This window comes from Pituophis catenifer, unplaced genomic scaffold, assembly GCF_029215685.1.
Source record: "Pituophis catenifer annectens isolate HBS135680 unplaced genomic scaffold, rPitCat1.0.hap2 SCAF_2, whole genome shotgun sequence".
Lineage (NCBI taxonomy): Eukaryota > Metazoa > Chordata > Lepidosauria > Squamata > Colubridae > Pituophis > Pituophis catenifer.
Window position 1 is genome coordinate 6,118,735 of NW_027256882.1, and position 16,485 is coordinate 6,135,219.

The 16,485-nt window shown below is 58.1% G+C and overlaps 2 protein-coding genes across 4 annotated transcripts; one reads left to right on the plus strand and one right to left on the minus strand.

Moving 5' to 3' along the window:
* Positions 1–908: 908 nt before the first annotated feature.
* RPS18 (ribosomal protein S18) lies at positions 909–4,750 on the minus strand. The gene is made up of 6 exons (XM_070936204.1): positions 4,604–4,750; positions 3,534–3,632; positions 2,035–2,121; positions 1,388–1,489; positions 1,145–1,236; positions 909–1,016 (listed from the first exon to the last, which is right to left on the minus strand). Exons 1-6 carry the CDS (start codon positions 4,733–4,735, stop codon positions 941–943), a joined length of 588 nt encoding a protein of 195 aa, XP_070792305.1. The 5' UTR covers positions 4,736–4,750; the 3' UTR covers positions 909–940.
* On the plus strand, positions 4,748–15,832 carry VPS52 (VPS52 subunit of GARP complex). Of its 3 annotated transcripts, XM_070936179.1 has the most exons (20): positions 4,987–5,206; positions 7,850–7,931; positions 8,422–8,474; positions 8,574–8,649; positions 8,758–8,825; positions 9,474–9,649; positions 9,754–9,904; positions 10,954–11,054; positions 11,264–11,390; positions 11,497–11,560; positions 11,737–11,870; positions 12,222–12,377; positions 13,083–13,201; positions 13,318–13,441; positions 13,759–13,854; positions 14,325–14,432; positions 14,530–14,595; positions 14,937–15,048; positions 15,135–15,253; positions 15,331–15,832. In XM_070936179.1, exons 1-20 carry the CDS (start codon positions 5,120–5,122, stop codon positions 15,475–15,477), a joined length of 2,166 nt encoding a protein of 721 aa, XP_070792280.1. In that variant the 5' UTR covers positions 4,987–5,119; the 3' UTR covers positions 15,478–15,832. The 3 variants fall into 3 exon arrangements, with proteins under 3 accessions (XP_070792283.1, XP_070792282.1, XP_070792280.1); XM_070936182.1 differs by lacking the exons at positions 14,937–15,048; positions 15,331–15,832 and adding an exon at positions 4,748–4,806 and having other exon boundaries at positions 4,977–5,206; positions 15,135–15,227; XM_070936181.1 differs by lacking the exons at positions 8,574–8,649; positions 8,758–8,825 and having other exon boundaries at positions 4,985–5,206.
* Positions 15,833–16,485: the final 653 nt, after the last annotated feature.

Genomic DNA, 16,485 nt, shown 5'->3' on the forward strand with positions numbered 1-16,485 from the left:
CAAGCGGAGAGGCGGCCGCCGAGCGGGCCGGCTGTTCGGACGCTTCCTTCCTGCCTCGTCAAGTCGCTCGCTCGCTCGGCTTTAGGGCTGCGCTGGGAGCTGTAGCCCCCCGATGCTCCGGGTGGGGCCTTCATTGGGCCCCCAGGGCCACTTCGGAATGGCTGCCCCCCCCCGAGGAAGGCTGGGCTGGAAGGAGCGGGGGGGAGGGGCAGGCAGAGCCTCTTGTGGCACCTTTCGCACCCAGCAGCTGCAAACAGGCCACGGAGGCTTCATTTTAACCCCCAGTTAGTTGTGCCAACCCAACCAGTTGCAGCACCGGGGCCTGCCAGAGCCTTAAATGGAGCCACACGCGGGAATCCCACCGGTGCAGTTACCCCACCCCCCCCAACCATTACACAAACAGTGCTCAGCCCACCAGGAACCAGAGAACAGTCACCTGGCGTCCCCGTCCAGTCCCACTACAGCAACCCTCATCCCCAGCCAGAACCACCTAGAGCAGACCTGGGCATTTTACAGCGTCCGTCTCTCCTTGTCTGTCCCTCATGAGGTCGATCAGAAATTAAGAGATCGAATGTATATAAACAAACACCAGACAAGTGTGTTGGATTCAGCTTGAAAGAGGCCTCTGTTGTTTCAATTCAGGTTGTGTGTGTCAGCGCCTGCCTACGCACCTTCACAACCCTCTGTGTCCAGCCCTCCACAACAGCCCCAGCTTCTCCTGGGGCCCCCAGGGAAAGGGAATGGCCCACCCCCAGCCACAATTGGCCATGGCCCAGTCCTGCACTCTCCCTTCTGGTCGGGAGACCGCCCGGAAGCCCCGTCCCTTTGGCCCTGCCACGGCCACGGCACTCGCCAGGCGCCCCACCTCTGCCCCCCCACCCGCCCCAAGGAAGAGACGGCCAGAGACCTGTGAGGAAAACATTTTATTAGCACAAAAGGTTTACTTCTTCTTGGAGACGCCCACCGTTCGGCCACGGCGCCCGGTGGTCTTGGTGTGCTGGCCACGGACACGGAGGCTGGGAAAGAATGGGACCAATGAGGACAACAGATCAGGAAGGGGTCCCTGAGGCCATCCACTCCACCCCCGCCCACTCCAGGAGCCCAGAGTGCGGCTGTTGGGGCCCCCTCTGCCTTCCCCACTCACCCCCAGAAGTGACGCAGGCCCCGATGGGCCCGGATCTTCTTCAGGCGCTCCAAATCCTCGCGCAGCTTGTTGTCCAGCCCGTTGGCCAAGACCTGTCGGAAGGGGGAGGAGGCCTCAGCAAAGGCTCTGCTGCCCACTCAGAGTCCCCTGCTCGGCCTCTGTGCCCAAACATCCCCAAGGCCCTCTGGCTGCCAGTTCCGCCCAGGCCCACCCCCGGGAAAAGGCCCGGCCCCCGGCTCTCACCTGGCTGTACTTGCCGTCCTTGACGTCCTTCTGCCTGTTGAGGAACCAGTCGGGGATCTTGTACTGCCGGGGGTTCTGCATGATGGTGATGACGCGCTCGACCTGGGGAGATGGAGAGGTCAGAGGGCCCCCACTGGGCAGGGCACGAGGCCAGCCCAGCCTGGTATTATGGAGCCGAGGGTGGGGAAGGAGGGGCTCCCGCCAGAAGATCAGCTGGACGCCATTTAGGTCCACTGACAACCCCACCCCACGGACACACACACACCCAGCTGGCAATGAGCCCCCATTCCCCACGGGAACAGCCTCCCACGGACACTCCCGGTGCCTTGCGGTATGGCCTGGGCCGGAACAATTTCTGCCTTGGCTTCCAGGGAAGAGACAAGGCCTTGTTTTGGGGCTCCAGACCCCTCCCCTCGTGGGGTGCCGGAAAAAGGGCTGGGGGTAGAATCGTAGAAGGAGCCAAGAGGTCACCCAATCCCTGCATGACCCACCAGGCCATTCTTGATAGCTATTTTGCCTCCAGAGGGACCGTTGGGGTCCTGGGTTTCCCTGCTCACCAAGAGGCTCTAGCCACTCCCCACCCCACCCCGGCTTCATCCTCCCCCTCCCCAAAATCCAGACCCCCACAGCTCCCCAGCCCTCCTCACCTCATCCTCCGTGAGCTCCCCAGCCCGCTTGGTCAGGTCAATGTCCGCTTTCCGCAACACCACGTGAGCGTAACGCCTGCCCACCCCCTGCGGAGGGAAGCGGGAGACGTTCAGAGGGGGACCCCCGGGGATGCCAGGCAGAACACACCCCACCCCCACCCCAGGGGCCATCTGGTCCAGTTGCTTGCGCCTCCGGGACCAGAACGATACTCTCTGCCATCAGCATTCATGTCACCTGGCTTTATGAATTCACACAATTTAGCGAGTCCAGAGGAGGCTCAAAGCCAAGATACAGGGGGAGGGGGGGGGGAGAGAGGAGTGTCATGTTTTCAGATCTGAACAGAACAAAGGGGGGCTTCCACTGCAGCTTTTCTGCCCCCCCCAATTTAAAGCCAATACAGCAGAGCCCCAATGGAAGTTGAGCCAATGCACCCAATACGATAAACGTGCTTTTTAACCAATCTGTGTAGCACAGCTCAAAATCCCAGACTCCATGGCTCTCTTGGCTGCTGACCCGACAAGGGTCTTTGCTCAGGTGGGTGGAACTGGAACAGCCCCCTCAATGAAGGCCCCCGGGGGGGTGTCCAAACCCAAGACCCTCGCTCAGCCCTTGGTGTCAAGGAGGCTGGCCTGGCCGGAGCAGAACCGGTCTCAAGGGAAGCACCGGTCGGTTATTCAATTTCTAAGCTTATGCAATCAAATGCCTTTTCTCAGGCATTAAACCTCCCTAAGGCAGCTCTGTGGGGACCCTGCACATACAGGCAGTCCTCGACTTACAAACGTTCACTTAGTGACCACTTCAAAGTTACAACAGCCCTAATTATCTAATTTCTCATATTGTCAATCTAATATATATCTTTGTATCATTATCCTCTAATTAGTAAAATAGGAATATGGGGACAAAGCACAAGGGATTTTTAACCGACCGACACACTGTAATTGTTATGGAAGATGGATTTTTTATGTTTTGCTTGTTTAAAAATAAAAAAAAGTTTTCAAAAAAAAAAGTTACAGCAGCACTGAAACAGGGGATTTAGGGCAGTTTTTCACACTTACGACCGCTGTGCCATCCCCATGGTCATGTGATCGAAATTCAGACACTTGGCAACTGACTCGTATTTACGACAAGCAAAGGGGAAAGCCAGATCCGCTTAACAACCGTGTTACTAAGTTAAAACATGCAATGATTCAACTTAAAGAGTGGCAAGAAAATTCGTAAAAGGAGCTAAACTCACATAGCAAATGTTTCATTTAGCACATTTAGCAACAGAAATTTGGGGCTCCTGGACTACCTGTATGTGCTGCTGTTAGGGGCTCCACAGAGACTTTGGCAAGAGCCGCCAGTGCCAGTCAGGGCTCGGCCCAACAAAGGCCTCACCGCTTCTCCATCCTCTCACCCAGCTCAAGGGAAGGGCCAGCCCCCCCCGCCCCCCTCCGGCCATCATACAGTCGCCCCACCACCCCCACTGGGATGGCTTCCCAGCTCCCTTCTCACCCACCTTGATGGCAGTGATGGCGAAGGCGATCTTGCGCCGCCCATCGATGTTGGTGTTGAGGACACGCAGGATGTGCTGGAACTTCTCTGGGATCACGAGAGACTTGTGGGGAGAAGGAAGCGGCTGCGTGAGAAACGGCCTTGCAAGGGGGGACAAGCCGGGGGGGGGAGCTCTTCTCCTGGGACGCAGCTTGGCTCCCTGGCGTCCCCATTGCAGCGCCCCCCCTCCCAGCGAGCTCCGCTGCTCTTCTCCGCGGGCAGCACCAGAGACAAAGGCTGGAGAAGAGGAGGGCACCAGCCGGGCACCGGGAACCAGGTTCAATATTTATTTAGTCCATGGCACCCACAGAGGTCATGCAAACACTGATACACAATGCTAATGAGCTGTATTACAGATAGTTCTTGACTTACAACAGTTCAATTAGTGACCGTCAAAAGTTACAACGGCACTGAAACAAGACCAAGACCGTTTTGCACAATTTCAGATGCTTTGCAAACTGGCTCCTATTTACGACGGTGGGGTCTCGCGATCCCCTTTTGCGACCTTCTGACCAGCAAAGTCAAGGGGGAAGTCAGATTCACTTATTACCTGTGTTACTAATTTAAAAACGGCAGTGATTCACTTAACAACTGTGACAAGGTCGTAAAATGGGACAAAACTCAATGTCTCGCTCAACAACAGAAATGTTGGGCTCAATTGTGGTCGTAAGTCGAGGAATACATGCATACGTCCAAACCCAATTACCGGTTTAAAGATAAGCGCGCCTATAAATTATGTTGGCCATGCAACACACGAGCTAAAGCAAACTAGGATGAAACCATGATAAAACCGCCATAGGGCACAGGTCAAAGGTCCGGGGGGGGCGACACAGGCGGGACCCCTCCGTCCAGGCTGAAGTTCCAGCGGTCCAATTCAACCTGGGGAGGGTGAAGCTCTGCCCTGCCCGGGGAGCGACCCATTCCAGCCCCGCGGTCCCCGCAGCAGACCCCCGGCGCCCCCGAGCCCCCTCCTGACCCGCCGAGCGCGGCCCCCGCGGCGGATGGCAGTGGATTATGGGCCTCGCCATCACTCACCATGGCTGCGCACCGGCTCCTCTCGCTCTCGACTCGGCCGGAAAAGGAAGCGGCGCAGCGCGAGAGGCCCGACGTCGGTCCCGCCCCCCGGAGCCGAAGTGAAACTACCGGCACTTCCGGTATGGCGACCATAGAATTAGAAACGAATGAGCGTCGCTCGCCGCCTTAGACTACTAGGCCACTTGGGCCTACATCATAGAGAGGTAAAATGTAGAGGAGGCTTGAGGCCATATATCGTACAGTCAGAACATCTCGGCGAGCGAGGGATGAAGTGTGCCCGCCCTATTGTGTCCGGAGGGGAAACTAGAAAGGAGAAACAAAAGTTCCGACCCGCTTAACACTCAGAAGCGCCTTTTTTATTCTTTTTTTCCAGACGGAAGGAAGTCTCCGTGACTCCTGCCGTGGAGGCTAAACGTCGCCGCAGGGATCCCTGGGAGTCGGAGTCCCTTGGGCCCAGGTTTAGAAGGGACCGGAAGTGCCCTCCCGCAACCCGGAAGTGGACCAGCCGGTGCGGCGATGGCGTCCGCGGCGGGCTCCGAACCGGAGGAGATGCGGCGGCGCCCGCAGGGACAGCTCGGCCCGGGGGACACGGAGGAGGAGGAGGTGGGCGGCGCTCGGTCTCCCTCCCTCGGCCTCGCTCCGGGGCCGTCCATCCCGGACACGCCCCCTTTCACCTTTGACCCCTCCACCCCCCGGCGGGCAGCACCTGGCGGATGGGCGCCTGCGACCTTGGGGGGTCCCGGAGGCGACGCACCGGTGGAGTCTCGGCCTGCCTGCGGGACGGGCGGAGATGCTACTCCCGTGCAAGGCCGCTTCCACCCCTCCGGGCCTTCCTGGGGCGCCCCCTCCCTTCCTCGGGGGGGGGGTGAAGACCCCTCCCCCTCCCCCCGGCCCTCCAGACCAAGGGCGGCCCCGCCAGGGCCTTCCCACAATGCCCCTCTGCAGGGAGCCTGGTCTGCGCATGGCACCTGCCCCTGTGCCCCAGCTGCCTGCCAGGGGCGCCCCATAAGCTGAAGGGGCTGCAGGAGGGGCTCTTCCCCCGCCTGCCTCTTTGGGGCCCACAGATGGGATGGGGGGGGCTTGGCCCTCCCCCTCCCCCACCTGACTGCGGGGGGGAGACCCCCTCCCCTCTCTCTCCCCCCCTCTCTCTCAGACACACACACACAGGGGGGCCTTGGACATCTGCCCTATGGCGATTCTAGGGTTCTGTATCATGGCGATTTTATCATGCTTTCATCCTGGGGTAAAGCATAAAGTTTAATGCTTTAAACCCCGCCAACATAATTCATGTGTGCCCATTGTTTAAACCTGCAGTTGGATTTGGACGTATGCAGGTAGTCAGATTAAATTCAGATTCACAGCGTTGGAAGGGATCTTGTAGGTCATCTAGTCCAACCCCCACCCACCCAAGCAGGAGACCCTACACCAGGGGCAGGGCAATTGTGGCTCTTTTACAACCTGTGGACTTCAACTCCCAGAATTCCTGAGACAGCCAAGCTGTCTCAGGAATTCTGGGAGTTGAAGTCCACAGGTTGTAAAAGAGCCACAATTGCCCCACCCCTGCCCTACACCATTTCTGACAGATGTCAGTCCAGTCTCTTCTTGAAAGCCTCCAGTGATGAAGCTCCCACAACTTCCGAAGGCAACTTCTGTTCCACGGGTTTCTTCTTCTCACTGTCAGAAAATTCCTCCTTGTTTGCAGGTTGAATCTCTCCTGGTTCAGTTTCCATCCATTATGAAGTGAGTTTTGCTCCGGTTTATGACCTTTCTTGTCACAGTTGTTAAGTGAATCACTGCTGTTTTTAAATTAGTGAAACAGGTGATAAGTGGCTTCCCCCATGGACTTTCTGGGTTGGAGGGAATCAAACCCATAAAGGAGAATCTTTGTAGCCCTGGCTGCTTGCTGGGTTTTTTTGCGCAGATGTTTCATTACCCGACTAGAGACCGTCATCGGGGCTAATAAGAAATGGGATTTGCTCCCATTGGTGATTCTTTGGTTGGGCTGTTTACTGTCAGCTTCTTTGGCAACTAAGGTGATGAAAAGGCCTGGAGATTAAAACACACAAAGAACGGCTGCAGGAGTTGGGTATATCTAGTAGTCTAAGGAAGAGAAGGACAGGAGTGTCATGATAGCATCTTCCAATATCTCAGGGGCTGCCCCAAAGAAGAGGGAGAGTCAAGCTATCCTCCAAAGCACCAGAAGGCAGGAAAAGAAGCAAACGGATGGAAACTAATGAAGGAGAGAAGCACCCTGGAATTAAGGAGAAACCTCCTAGCAGTGAGGACAATTAATGAGTTGCCATCAGAGGTTGTGGGGGCTTTATCACTGGAGGCTTTTAAGAAGAGATTGGACAGCCATTTGTCTGAAACGGTCTAGGGCCGTGATGTGGCACGCGGAGCTGTTGCCCTAGGTCAGCTCCAGCGCTCATGTGCGTGCCAGCCATCTGATTTTCGGATGGCCTTGCCCATTCTGCCCCTCCCCTCCCAGAAGTCTCCATGCGGCCCGTTTTGGATTCCAGGTAAGTGCAGCGCTTGTGGTGAGACTCTGGGAGGGCAAAAAATGGGCCTCCCAGAAGTCCGGAAATGGGCCATTTCCAGCCTCCGGGGGGCCAGGAAGGCTGTTTTCACCCTTCCCCGGCCTCCAGGAAAGCCTCTGGAGCCTGGGGAGGGCAAAAAACGGGCCTACCGGAAGTCTGGAAACGGGCCATTTCTGGCCTCCGGAGGCTTCAGGGAGGCCTGTTAGGCCCAAAATGGGGGGGGTGTCGTGAGCACATGCGCAGGGGTGTGGGGCAGCGTGGGGGGGTCATGCGCACATGCGCTGGGGGGCGGAGCGCATGGGGGCATTGCATTGTAGATGTGGGCACGCGAGCACGCACGCTTTCGGCACCCGAGGGAAAAAAGGTTCACCGTCACTGGTGTAAGGTCTCCAGCCTCAGCAGGGGGCTGGACTAGAAGACCTCCAAGGTCCCTTCCAGCTCTATTCTATTCTAAAAGTTCCTTGAGGGAGGAGTAAAAGCACAAGAGAGCACTCTCCTTCTGGCCCTCTGCACTACGTGTCCCATCCTTCCCTGCTGAATGGAACATTCTTCTTTGTAAGCCCTCTGGAGCAGCCCCTACCCTTAAACCCGCTGGGAGCAGGGTGGGGGGGGTGCAAGGCCCTTTGTATCAGCACAGGGCTGCCTTGCTTGACCTCCCCCCCCACCCAAAATCAGGGGCATAACGAGGCCCTTTGCTGTGTCCCTCCAGGGCCAGAGCGATGAGGCGCTGCCCCTCAACCTGGGAGAGCTGGACCTGACCTCCGAAGAGTTCATCCTGGACGAAGTGGACAGTAAGCTGGGCATAATTTTGGAGGGGGTCCTCTCCCACCCCACCCCTGCAGCCTCTACAGCTAGGACTGAGGTGGTTGGAGACCCCTGCCCTAGAGACACTTTCAGAGAGGGTGGAAACTCAGGTGTCCAGGAGAAGCCACAATGACGTTGCATCCATCGTGGTGTCTTTGTCATCACACGCACGCCCACACATACACACACTGCAGGAAAGACACACAGAAAGTTTCTAGTCCCACTTCTCCCAGAAAGGTTCTGCTGTTGGGAAGAGCCGTTCCCAATCTCCCAGTACGAGCTGCTGTGTCTCAACAGCCCCCCCCTCCCTCCTTCCAGCTTGGCAAAAGGCCGTTCTTCCTGGTGCAGCTGAGGAAGTGGGGGGAGGGGGCTCTAGTCCCGGGGCAGCACCTGAGGGGGGGGGTCAGGTCACCTGGGGAGGGGGCCAAAGTCTGTTTGCTGCAGGCCTTACTTCCCTTCCCCCCCACTCTCTTTCAGTTCACATCCAAGCCAACCTGGAGGACGCTCTGGTGCAGGAGGCCCTGAAGACGGTGGGAAAAGCCGGAAGCTGGGGCTGGGGGTGAGGGGAGCTATGGGATTGAGGGGAGGGGCTCCCTTCATCACTCCCCTCTCTCTCTCTGCCTTAGCAGGGGGTGGATCTCCGCCAGTACTCCAAGCAGGTGGAACAGGAGCTGCAGCAGATTGAAAACGCCTCCATCAAGGACTGTATCCTCCGCCTGCTCAGGGGAGGCTGAATCCTGGAGGCTTCCCTCGCCCCTCCTACCTCACCCCTTCAACCCACTGTTGTCCTTAGCAGCGCCCCCCCTCCCCCAGATATTAAGGAGAGCAAGAACATTGCCTCCCTGCACACCCAGATCACGGCCTGTGATGCCGTCCTGGAGGTGAGCTCTGGACCTCGCTGCCTTTCTCCTCCCCTTGGGGGACTTCACCCTTCTCCTCTTTGGAGGGAGGGCCTGGGCTTCCCTGGAGGGAAGGAGGATGGGAGGGAAACAGCCATTAGAGGGTCAGTGCACTAACTCAGGGCTTCCCAAAGTCCCTGCCTACAGTTATATAAGGTGAAGGTGCCTTGACTCACGGGCGTCCTTCACACAACACGCCAACCCAGTGTAACCGAGTCTGTCCTAATAAAGGAGAATATTTGTACGCCCAGGGTAGACATGAGGGGCCTTTGGTGCTCTCTGGGCACTGATGATGTTGCCTCCCCCAGGGACCCCTCACGTCTCTCCTGTTGTGTGAACAAAGTCCCCACGTAGCCTGGCCGAATTGGGATTCCGAGGCCAGACTCCCCTTTGTGGGGCTTCTCCCAGGTGTCCTGAGGGAGTAAGGGGGGTGGGGGGGCGTCTGGGTGGGTGCCTCCTTTTCCTTTTGGTAGAAGTTAGGGAGGCTGATCTGAAGGGGCTCCTGTGTGCAGATCTGGAGCCGTTTCTTACACCCCCAGAATGCTTGTCCTTGGAGGGAGGATACGATGGATTTGTCCTGCTTATTTCCTTCCCCGATACTGAGGGTGGTCCCTTCCTTCCTCCCGCCAGCGCATGGAGGCCATGCTGAGCTCCTTCCAGTCCGACCTGAGCAGCATCAGCTGTGAGATCCAGACGCTGCAGGAGCAGTCGGTCGCCATGAACGTCCGGCTGCGCAACCGCCAGGCCGTCCGCGGGCGCCTCTCCCAGCTGGTGGACGAGCTGGTGGTGCCCAACGTCATGATCAGGTCCGTCATCACCCTGGGAGGGGAAGATTTAGCAGAGGAAAGAGCATGGGGGTCCGGAGGGGGAGGGGAGAGGACGCCCCGTTGATGTCCCTTCCCGTCCCCAGCACCATCCTGGAGACGCCGGTGACCGAGCAGGCCTTCCTGGAGCAGCTGCACGAGCTGAACAACAAGATCAATGCCGTCAAAGAGCAGGCCTTCCGAGAGACCATGGCCTGCACGGACGTGGCCGACATCCTGGACAAGCTGAAGGCCAAGGTGAGAAGCCGAGATCCTGGCCGGGGCCACGAGGGAACTAAGGGCCGGCGCAGCAGGGCTCAGATGCTGGATTCCCCACCCACCCACCCCCTTCGGTAGCACCACAGGGCGAGGGGCCCTTCAACTGTGCAGGTGTCACTCCTGCAAGATAGTAGTAGCAGTATTTATTTATTAATTTTATTTCTATACCGCCCTTCTCCCGAAGGACTCAGGGCGGTGTACAGCCTAATTAAAAACACAAAGACAGTATTTAAAATTGATTAAAATTATTAAATAGTAGGCCTAATTTATAAAACCCTGAATTTAAAAACCCAATTTAAAATCATTATATTGATAGCCCAGCCTGGCGGAACAACATGGTTTTGAGGGCACAGCGAAATACACGGAGATCAGAGATTTTGCGAATTTCTGTAGCCCTTATCCCGCTTATATCCGCTTCTCTAAGCGGTTGACAGAGTCAGCCTCCGGCCCCCAACAATCTGGGTCCTCCTTTTACCCACCTTGGAAGGCTGCATCTACCTTGAGCCTGGTGAGATTCGAACTGCCAAATTGCAGGCAACCAACAGGCAGCAGAAGTAGCCAGTCAGAGCTGAAGAAGCTTCTTGGATGAGAAGCAAAACGTCTTCAGAAGAAAAAAACAAGAGAGTCCAGTTGCCTCCAGAAAAAGCACCTTTGGGACAACCGTGACCTGGAGGACTGAGAATCTCCAGAGACCTGCATGTCTGAATGCCCTTCCCCTTCCTTTCCTCTGCCTTTGTGAGGACTAGGGAGGGTCACGTTTGAGGGGCTTTCTCACGTTACCCATTCCGGCCCAGACTCCGGTTTCTTTTATCTGCTGTCTCAGTTGTGGTTCTTCCTTCTGTCCCTCGCGGTTGTCCTGTCTGCCCAATAGTCCCACCGATGTGTCCAGGCATCACTGTTCGGCCCTTGGCTGCAGAGCTCTGGCTGCAGCATTGCCAGGGGAGTGAAGGGGGGGGTCAGACCTGGGGGCGCTGGTGCCCAGCTTTTGGCTAGAGGTGCCACACGGGTGATTCTCCCTCCTCAACCAGGCGGTGGCCAAGATCCGAGAGTTCATCCTGCAGAAAGTCTACTCCTTCCGCAAACCCATGACCAACTACCAGATCCCCCAGAATGCCCTGCTCAAGTACAGGTAGGAGGTTGGTCCCGGCGGCTGCAACGCCTCCCACCATTCCCTGGGGCTCCTGGGGAGCGGTCTGGGGCTTCCCAGAATGCTTTGGGCGCGATCCCAGCCCACTCGACCAAGGAGCACCTGCTCAGTTTAGGGACAGCAAATTGGGACCCCTCCCCCTCTTTCACGGGGTGGGGGACGAGTGAAGTTCCTCCTCTTTTGGGGCGCAGGTTTTTCTACCAGTTCCTGCTGGGCCACGAGAGGGTCATCGCCAAGGAGGTGCGGGATGAGTACGTGGACACCATGAGCAAGATCTACCTCAGCTACTTCAAGTCTTACACCAACCGCCTGATGAAGCTGCAGGTGAGCTCCCTGGGCAGGGGGCAGGGGGTCTCCCCTCCCCCGGACTCAGGGCCCCCTCTCCCTCCGTGCCAAGCTGGGCCCTGTTTTCTGTCTCCTGAACCTGCAGTATGAGGAGGTGGCTGAGAAGGACGACCTGATGGGGGTGGAAGACACCGGCAAGAAGGATATCCTTCCCGAGGGGGCCGGACTGGCACGTGAGGGGGGTTTGCAGGCAGCTTGGCTGTGTCTCCCCCACCCCTCGTGTTTGGGGCCAGGGGAGGGGGAGGAAGGATCCTGGCGTGGGCGTGGACGGGGTGGCCGCTTTTGCCACAGGGTGGCCCTTGACTGCGGCTGCCTACACGCTTCTTCTCCAAGCCGTCCCTCCGCAGCCGGAACACCATCTTCACCCTGGGGAACCGGGGGAACGTCATCAGCAGCGCCGAGCTGGAAGGACCCATCATTGTCCCCCACTCGGCGCAGAAGAGTGACGTCCGAGTAAGTCCGGCCCTGCCCCTCCTATTCAGGCTGCATTTCTATGTCTTCGGGCGCCTTTTGGTTTATGTAGAAGAGCTTCATGTCATGGGGGGGGAGGAGCCTCCAGGTCGGCAGGTTTTTGGCCCATAAGCAGAGCCTGGCCGGGAATGAGGGTAGTTGTAGTCCAGAGCATGGGACTGCTGGCAGGTCGTTCCATTTGGGGTTTGCTTGCTTTTCCCGTCCGACGGAAAGTCTTGGGAAGAAATGGGTTTTTGTGGAGGAGGGAGGTGGTGAAGCCGGGGTGGGCCGGGGGTCCCGAGGGCCCTGCCCCTTTGGCCCTGCCAGCATTGCCTTCCCCCCCCCTCTGTACAGTATCCCTTCGAGTCCCTCTTCCGGAGCCAGCACTACGCCCTGCTGGACAACAGCTGCCGGGAATACCTCTTCCTCTGCGACTTCTTCCTGGTGGCTGGGACCCCCGCCCTGGACCTCTTCAACGCCGTCATGGGCAAGACCCTCACCATGTTCCTCGTGAGCATCTGCAGCCGTGTCCGATGGGGGGGGGGCTAGACCAGGAGGGCTCCCTCCCTTGGGGGGAATCAAAGCTCCTTACTAAAATTTGATGAAAGGAAGGACTAGGGGGGACGTGATAACAGGATCCCAGTCTTTGAGGGGCTGCCACAAAGAGGAGGGGTCAACTTATTCTCCAAAGCACCTGAAGGCAGGACAAGGAGCGATGGATGGAAACTAATCCAGAAGAGAAGCAACCTGGAATTAAGGAGAAACTTCCTAACAGTGAGAACTCCTTAACCAGTGGAACAGCTTGCCACCAGAAGTTGTGGGTGCTTCATCACTGGAGGTTTCTTAAGGAGAGGATAGACAGCCCCTTGTTTGGAATGGCCTAGGGCTTCCTGCTTGAGCAGGGGGTTGGACTAAAAGACCTCTGAGGTCCCTTCCGACTCTGCTTTTCTGTTGTTCTTCCTCGATTTTGTCGGCAAGGAACTCAAAATAATCGAAATTTCAGGCATAACTTGGAGGCACCCATTATCCGTGTCTTTCCGGATCCTTCTGGCCGTGGGGCCTTCGCGGGACCTTCACGCCTGGCTCCAGAGGGGCCCCGCGGTCCTAGAACCCTTTGGGAGGGGTGGGGCCCGAGAGGTGGTGGGGCCCGAGAGGTGGGGGGGCCCCTCCCATGCATCTTATCTCTCTTTCCTCCCTCCCTCCCTCCCCCCGCAGAAGCACATGGATGCCTACGTGAGCGACTGCTACGACAGCATCGCCGTCTTTCTCTGCATCCACATCGTCCTTCGCTTCAAGACCCTGGTGGCCAAGCGCAACGTCCCGGCCATCGACAAGTGAGCCCCCTCTTTCCCTCCCCTGAAGGCTCTCCCTCGGCCAGCCAGGGCTGGTGGGGGTCAGGTGGGGGTCTTCTGTCTGGGTGACGCTCCCCCCTCACACGCACCCCTTCCAGATACTGGGACACGTTGCTGGAGCTGCTCTGGCCGCGATTTGAGTACATCCTGGAGCTGAACATCCACAGCATCCAGAGCACGGACCCCCAGAAGCTGGGCTTCCTCGACACGCGGCCCCACTACGTATGTGTGTGCGGGAGCGGCACTCCCCCTCGGGAAGGGAGGGCTGAATGCCCCCCATTCTTGGTGGGGAGGGCAGAATGTGCGCGGTGGACTTATGACCAAACAGCCCCCAAGTTGCTGGAGATGGGGGGGGAGCTGGTGGTGGATTGGAGCAGAGCTGGGGAGGGGCCGGCAGGGATGCAAGGACACTCACCTGCCTGTGGTCCGGGCAGGAAGGAGGGAGTTTCCGTGGTTGTGTCTGGGGAGCCCAGAGGCCCCTAATCCCACTTCTCTGCTCTCCTGAACTCCCATTCACACACACCCCACTCCCCCCACAGATCACCCGGCGGTACGCAGAGTTCTCCTCGGCCATCGTCAGCATCAACCAGACCTTCCCCCATGAGCGAACTTTGGCCCTGTTGGGGCAGCTCCAGGTGGGCTTTTCTTCGGGACAGGAGAGACCCTCCTTGCAAGGGGAGCAGCCCGTCAATGCTGCTAAAGTCCCAGAGACGGGGGACCTTCCCCTCCCCAAATAGGTGCCTCCAGGGGACCTTTCCTCTCCCTGCCTCTTTGCATGGGGCATCGCCCACAGGGTAGCAAAAGTTTCTGAACTGTCTGGTTTCCTGGTTCTCTGCATACCAGATGCAGCCAGGGACTGAAGGGTGGGGGGTGTCTTCTGGGAGGGGGAGGGGCTGGGCCTCCATCCTGCCTCTCCTTGGCCCGTCTGGCTAACCTCTGGCCTCAGCCTGCCCGTTGGGTGTAGGGTGGCGTCTTGCACCTCCTAGAATTGGGGGGAGGGGGGTGTTCTTGCATTTCCTAATATTGGTGGGGCTGGTCCGGAGGTGGGGGTGGGCCTTCCTCTGATGCTCCCTGCTTCTCCCCCCCCTCCCACCCCCTCCCCCAGACCGAAGTGGAGAACTTTGTCCTGCGTGTGGCGGCTGAATTCTCCTCCCGCACGGAACAGCTCATCTTCCTCATCAACAACTACGACATGATGCTGGGTGTCTTGATGGTATGCAGGCTGCCGAGGGGGGTGCCCAGCGAGAGGAGGGAGGGTTAGAAGGGCAAAGCCTCCCCCCCCTCATGTCTGCCCCCTTTGCCCTCCCCAGGAGCGAGCGGTGGAGGAGAGCAAAGAGGTGGATGGGTTCCAGCAGCTGCTGAATGCCCGGACACAGGTGGGTCGGGGGGAGCAGGTGTTGCAGCTTCCATTCTCAGGAGGCCCCCTCCCCATCTCCAAGAAGCCGGGGGGGAGGGGTCTCCAGCCACATCTCAGGGGTGAGGGTCCTACCTTTCCCTCCCCTGGGGTAACGGGGGAGAGGTGTTTGGGGTACACACACCAGGTGCTGACGCAGAGCTGGCTCAGATGCAGGACTGATACGTTCTCCCTGTGTAGAGTCAGGAAGTTGAGGTATTCAGTGGGTAGAGTGTGGGGTGCCCCATGCCCTGAGGTGAGCCTTGGGGAGGGGGTCCCTCTGTCTCAACTGAGCTCCCCTTCCCCCTCCTCCTTCCCTGGCAGGAGTTCATCGAGGAGCTCCTGGCCCCGGGGTTCGGGGGCATGATTGCCTTCGTGAAGGAGGTGGAGGGGCTGGCCGAACGGGGCCAGCTGGAGCGCCTGCGAGGAGAGGAAGGTGAGTGTGGGACACAGACTCCAGGGGGGTGAGGAACAGGAGGAGGGGGTCCTGGTGCCTCTTACTCCCCCCTCCTTGCCCCACAGCCCGAGTGACGCAGCTGGTGCGCGGCTTCGCCGCAACCTGGAAGGCCTCGGTGGAGACCCTCAGCCAGGACGTGATGCGCTCCTTCACCAACTTCAAGAACGGGACCACCATCATTCAGGTGGGGCCAGGGAGGAGGCAGGGCCCGGGGAAGAAGCGGGGCCGAGCTCCTCCTCACTGCCTCACCTTTGCCTGCAGGGGGCGCTGACACAGCTGATCCAGTACTACCACCGCTTCCACAAGGTCCTGGCGCTGCCCCCCCTCAAGTCGCTGCCCGTCCGCTCGGAGCTGATTAACATCCACCACCTGATGGTCGAGGTGAAGAAGCACCGGCCCAACTTCTGAGGGCAGAGCCCCCCAAGGCCCCCTTCCCCTTGTACAGTCCTGTGAATAAACTCTCTTCTGACTCAGGCGGCCTCCCTGGAATCCAGTGGGGAGCGGGGGGCAACGGAATTGGGGGCCAGACTCACCCACACTCCCCACCCACCCACCCTACCATCCCCACGGGAGCAGCTTGCTGGTGGCTGCTCTTGTTCAGGGTTGGTGTGTCACATGAGCTGGAGCACAGGTCGTCCTCAGAGTGAGCCCAAAATCTCCATTGCTAAGTGAGACAGAGTTCTGCCCCATTTTACAACTTTTCTTGCCACGTTTGTTAAGTGAATCACTGCTTATTAAATTAGTAACACGGTTGTAAATTGAATCTGGTTTTCCCATTAACGTTGCTTGTCAGAAGATCACAAAAAGGGATCATGTGATCCCGGGACTCTCCGTCCGTCATAAATATAGTCACCCAGCGGCTGAATTTCGATGGCCTGGCCATGGGGATGCTGTAACAGTTGTGTGAAAAACAGCCGTGTCCCTTTTTTTCAGTGCCGTTGTAACTTTGAACAGTCACTAAATGATCTGCTGTTACGTTGAGGACTGCCTGCCCTTCTCTAAAGAAGGAAACAGGTGTGTCTCTGTGCAGCGACTGACAAAATTCTCCCAGGTTAACATTCCGCGGATTGGTGACATCACAATTCTTTGGGTGCCAGATGCAGGCAGTCTGCAGTGTACAATCACAATTGGGACTGGCAAATTCAGCCTCAGGCCACCCAGTCATTAAGTGAGGTGTCGCATGTGACCGCATCCAATTTTACGACCATTTTTAGCCGTGGTTTAAGCGAGGTGTCGGCAGCTGCCGTTTGCCGTCTTTCCCGCTGGCTTCCCCATTGTCGGAAGGCTGCCAGTGGCGATCACGAAACACAGTGGTCACAAAGGCCAAGCTAAGCGCCCGGATTGCGATCGCACGACTGCGACGAGGATGCTGCCATGGTCGTAAGTGTGAGGACTGGTTGTAAGTCACGCTTTTCC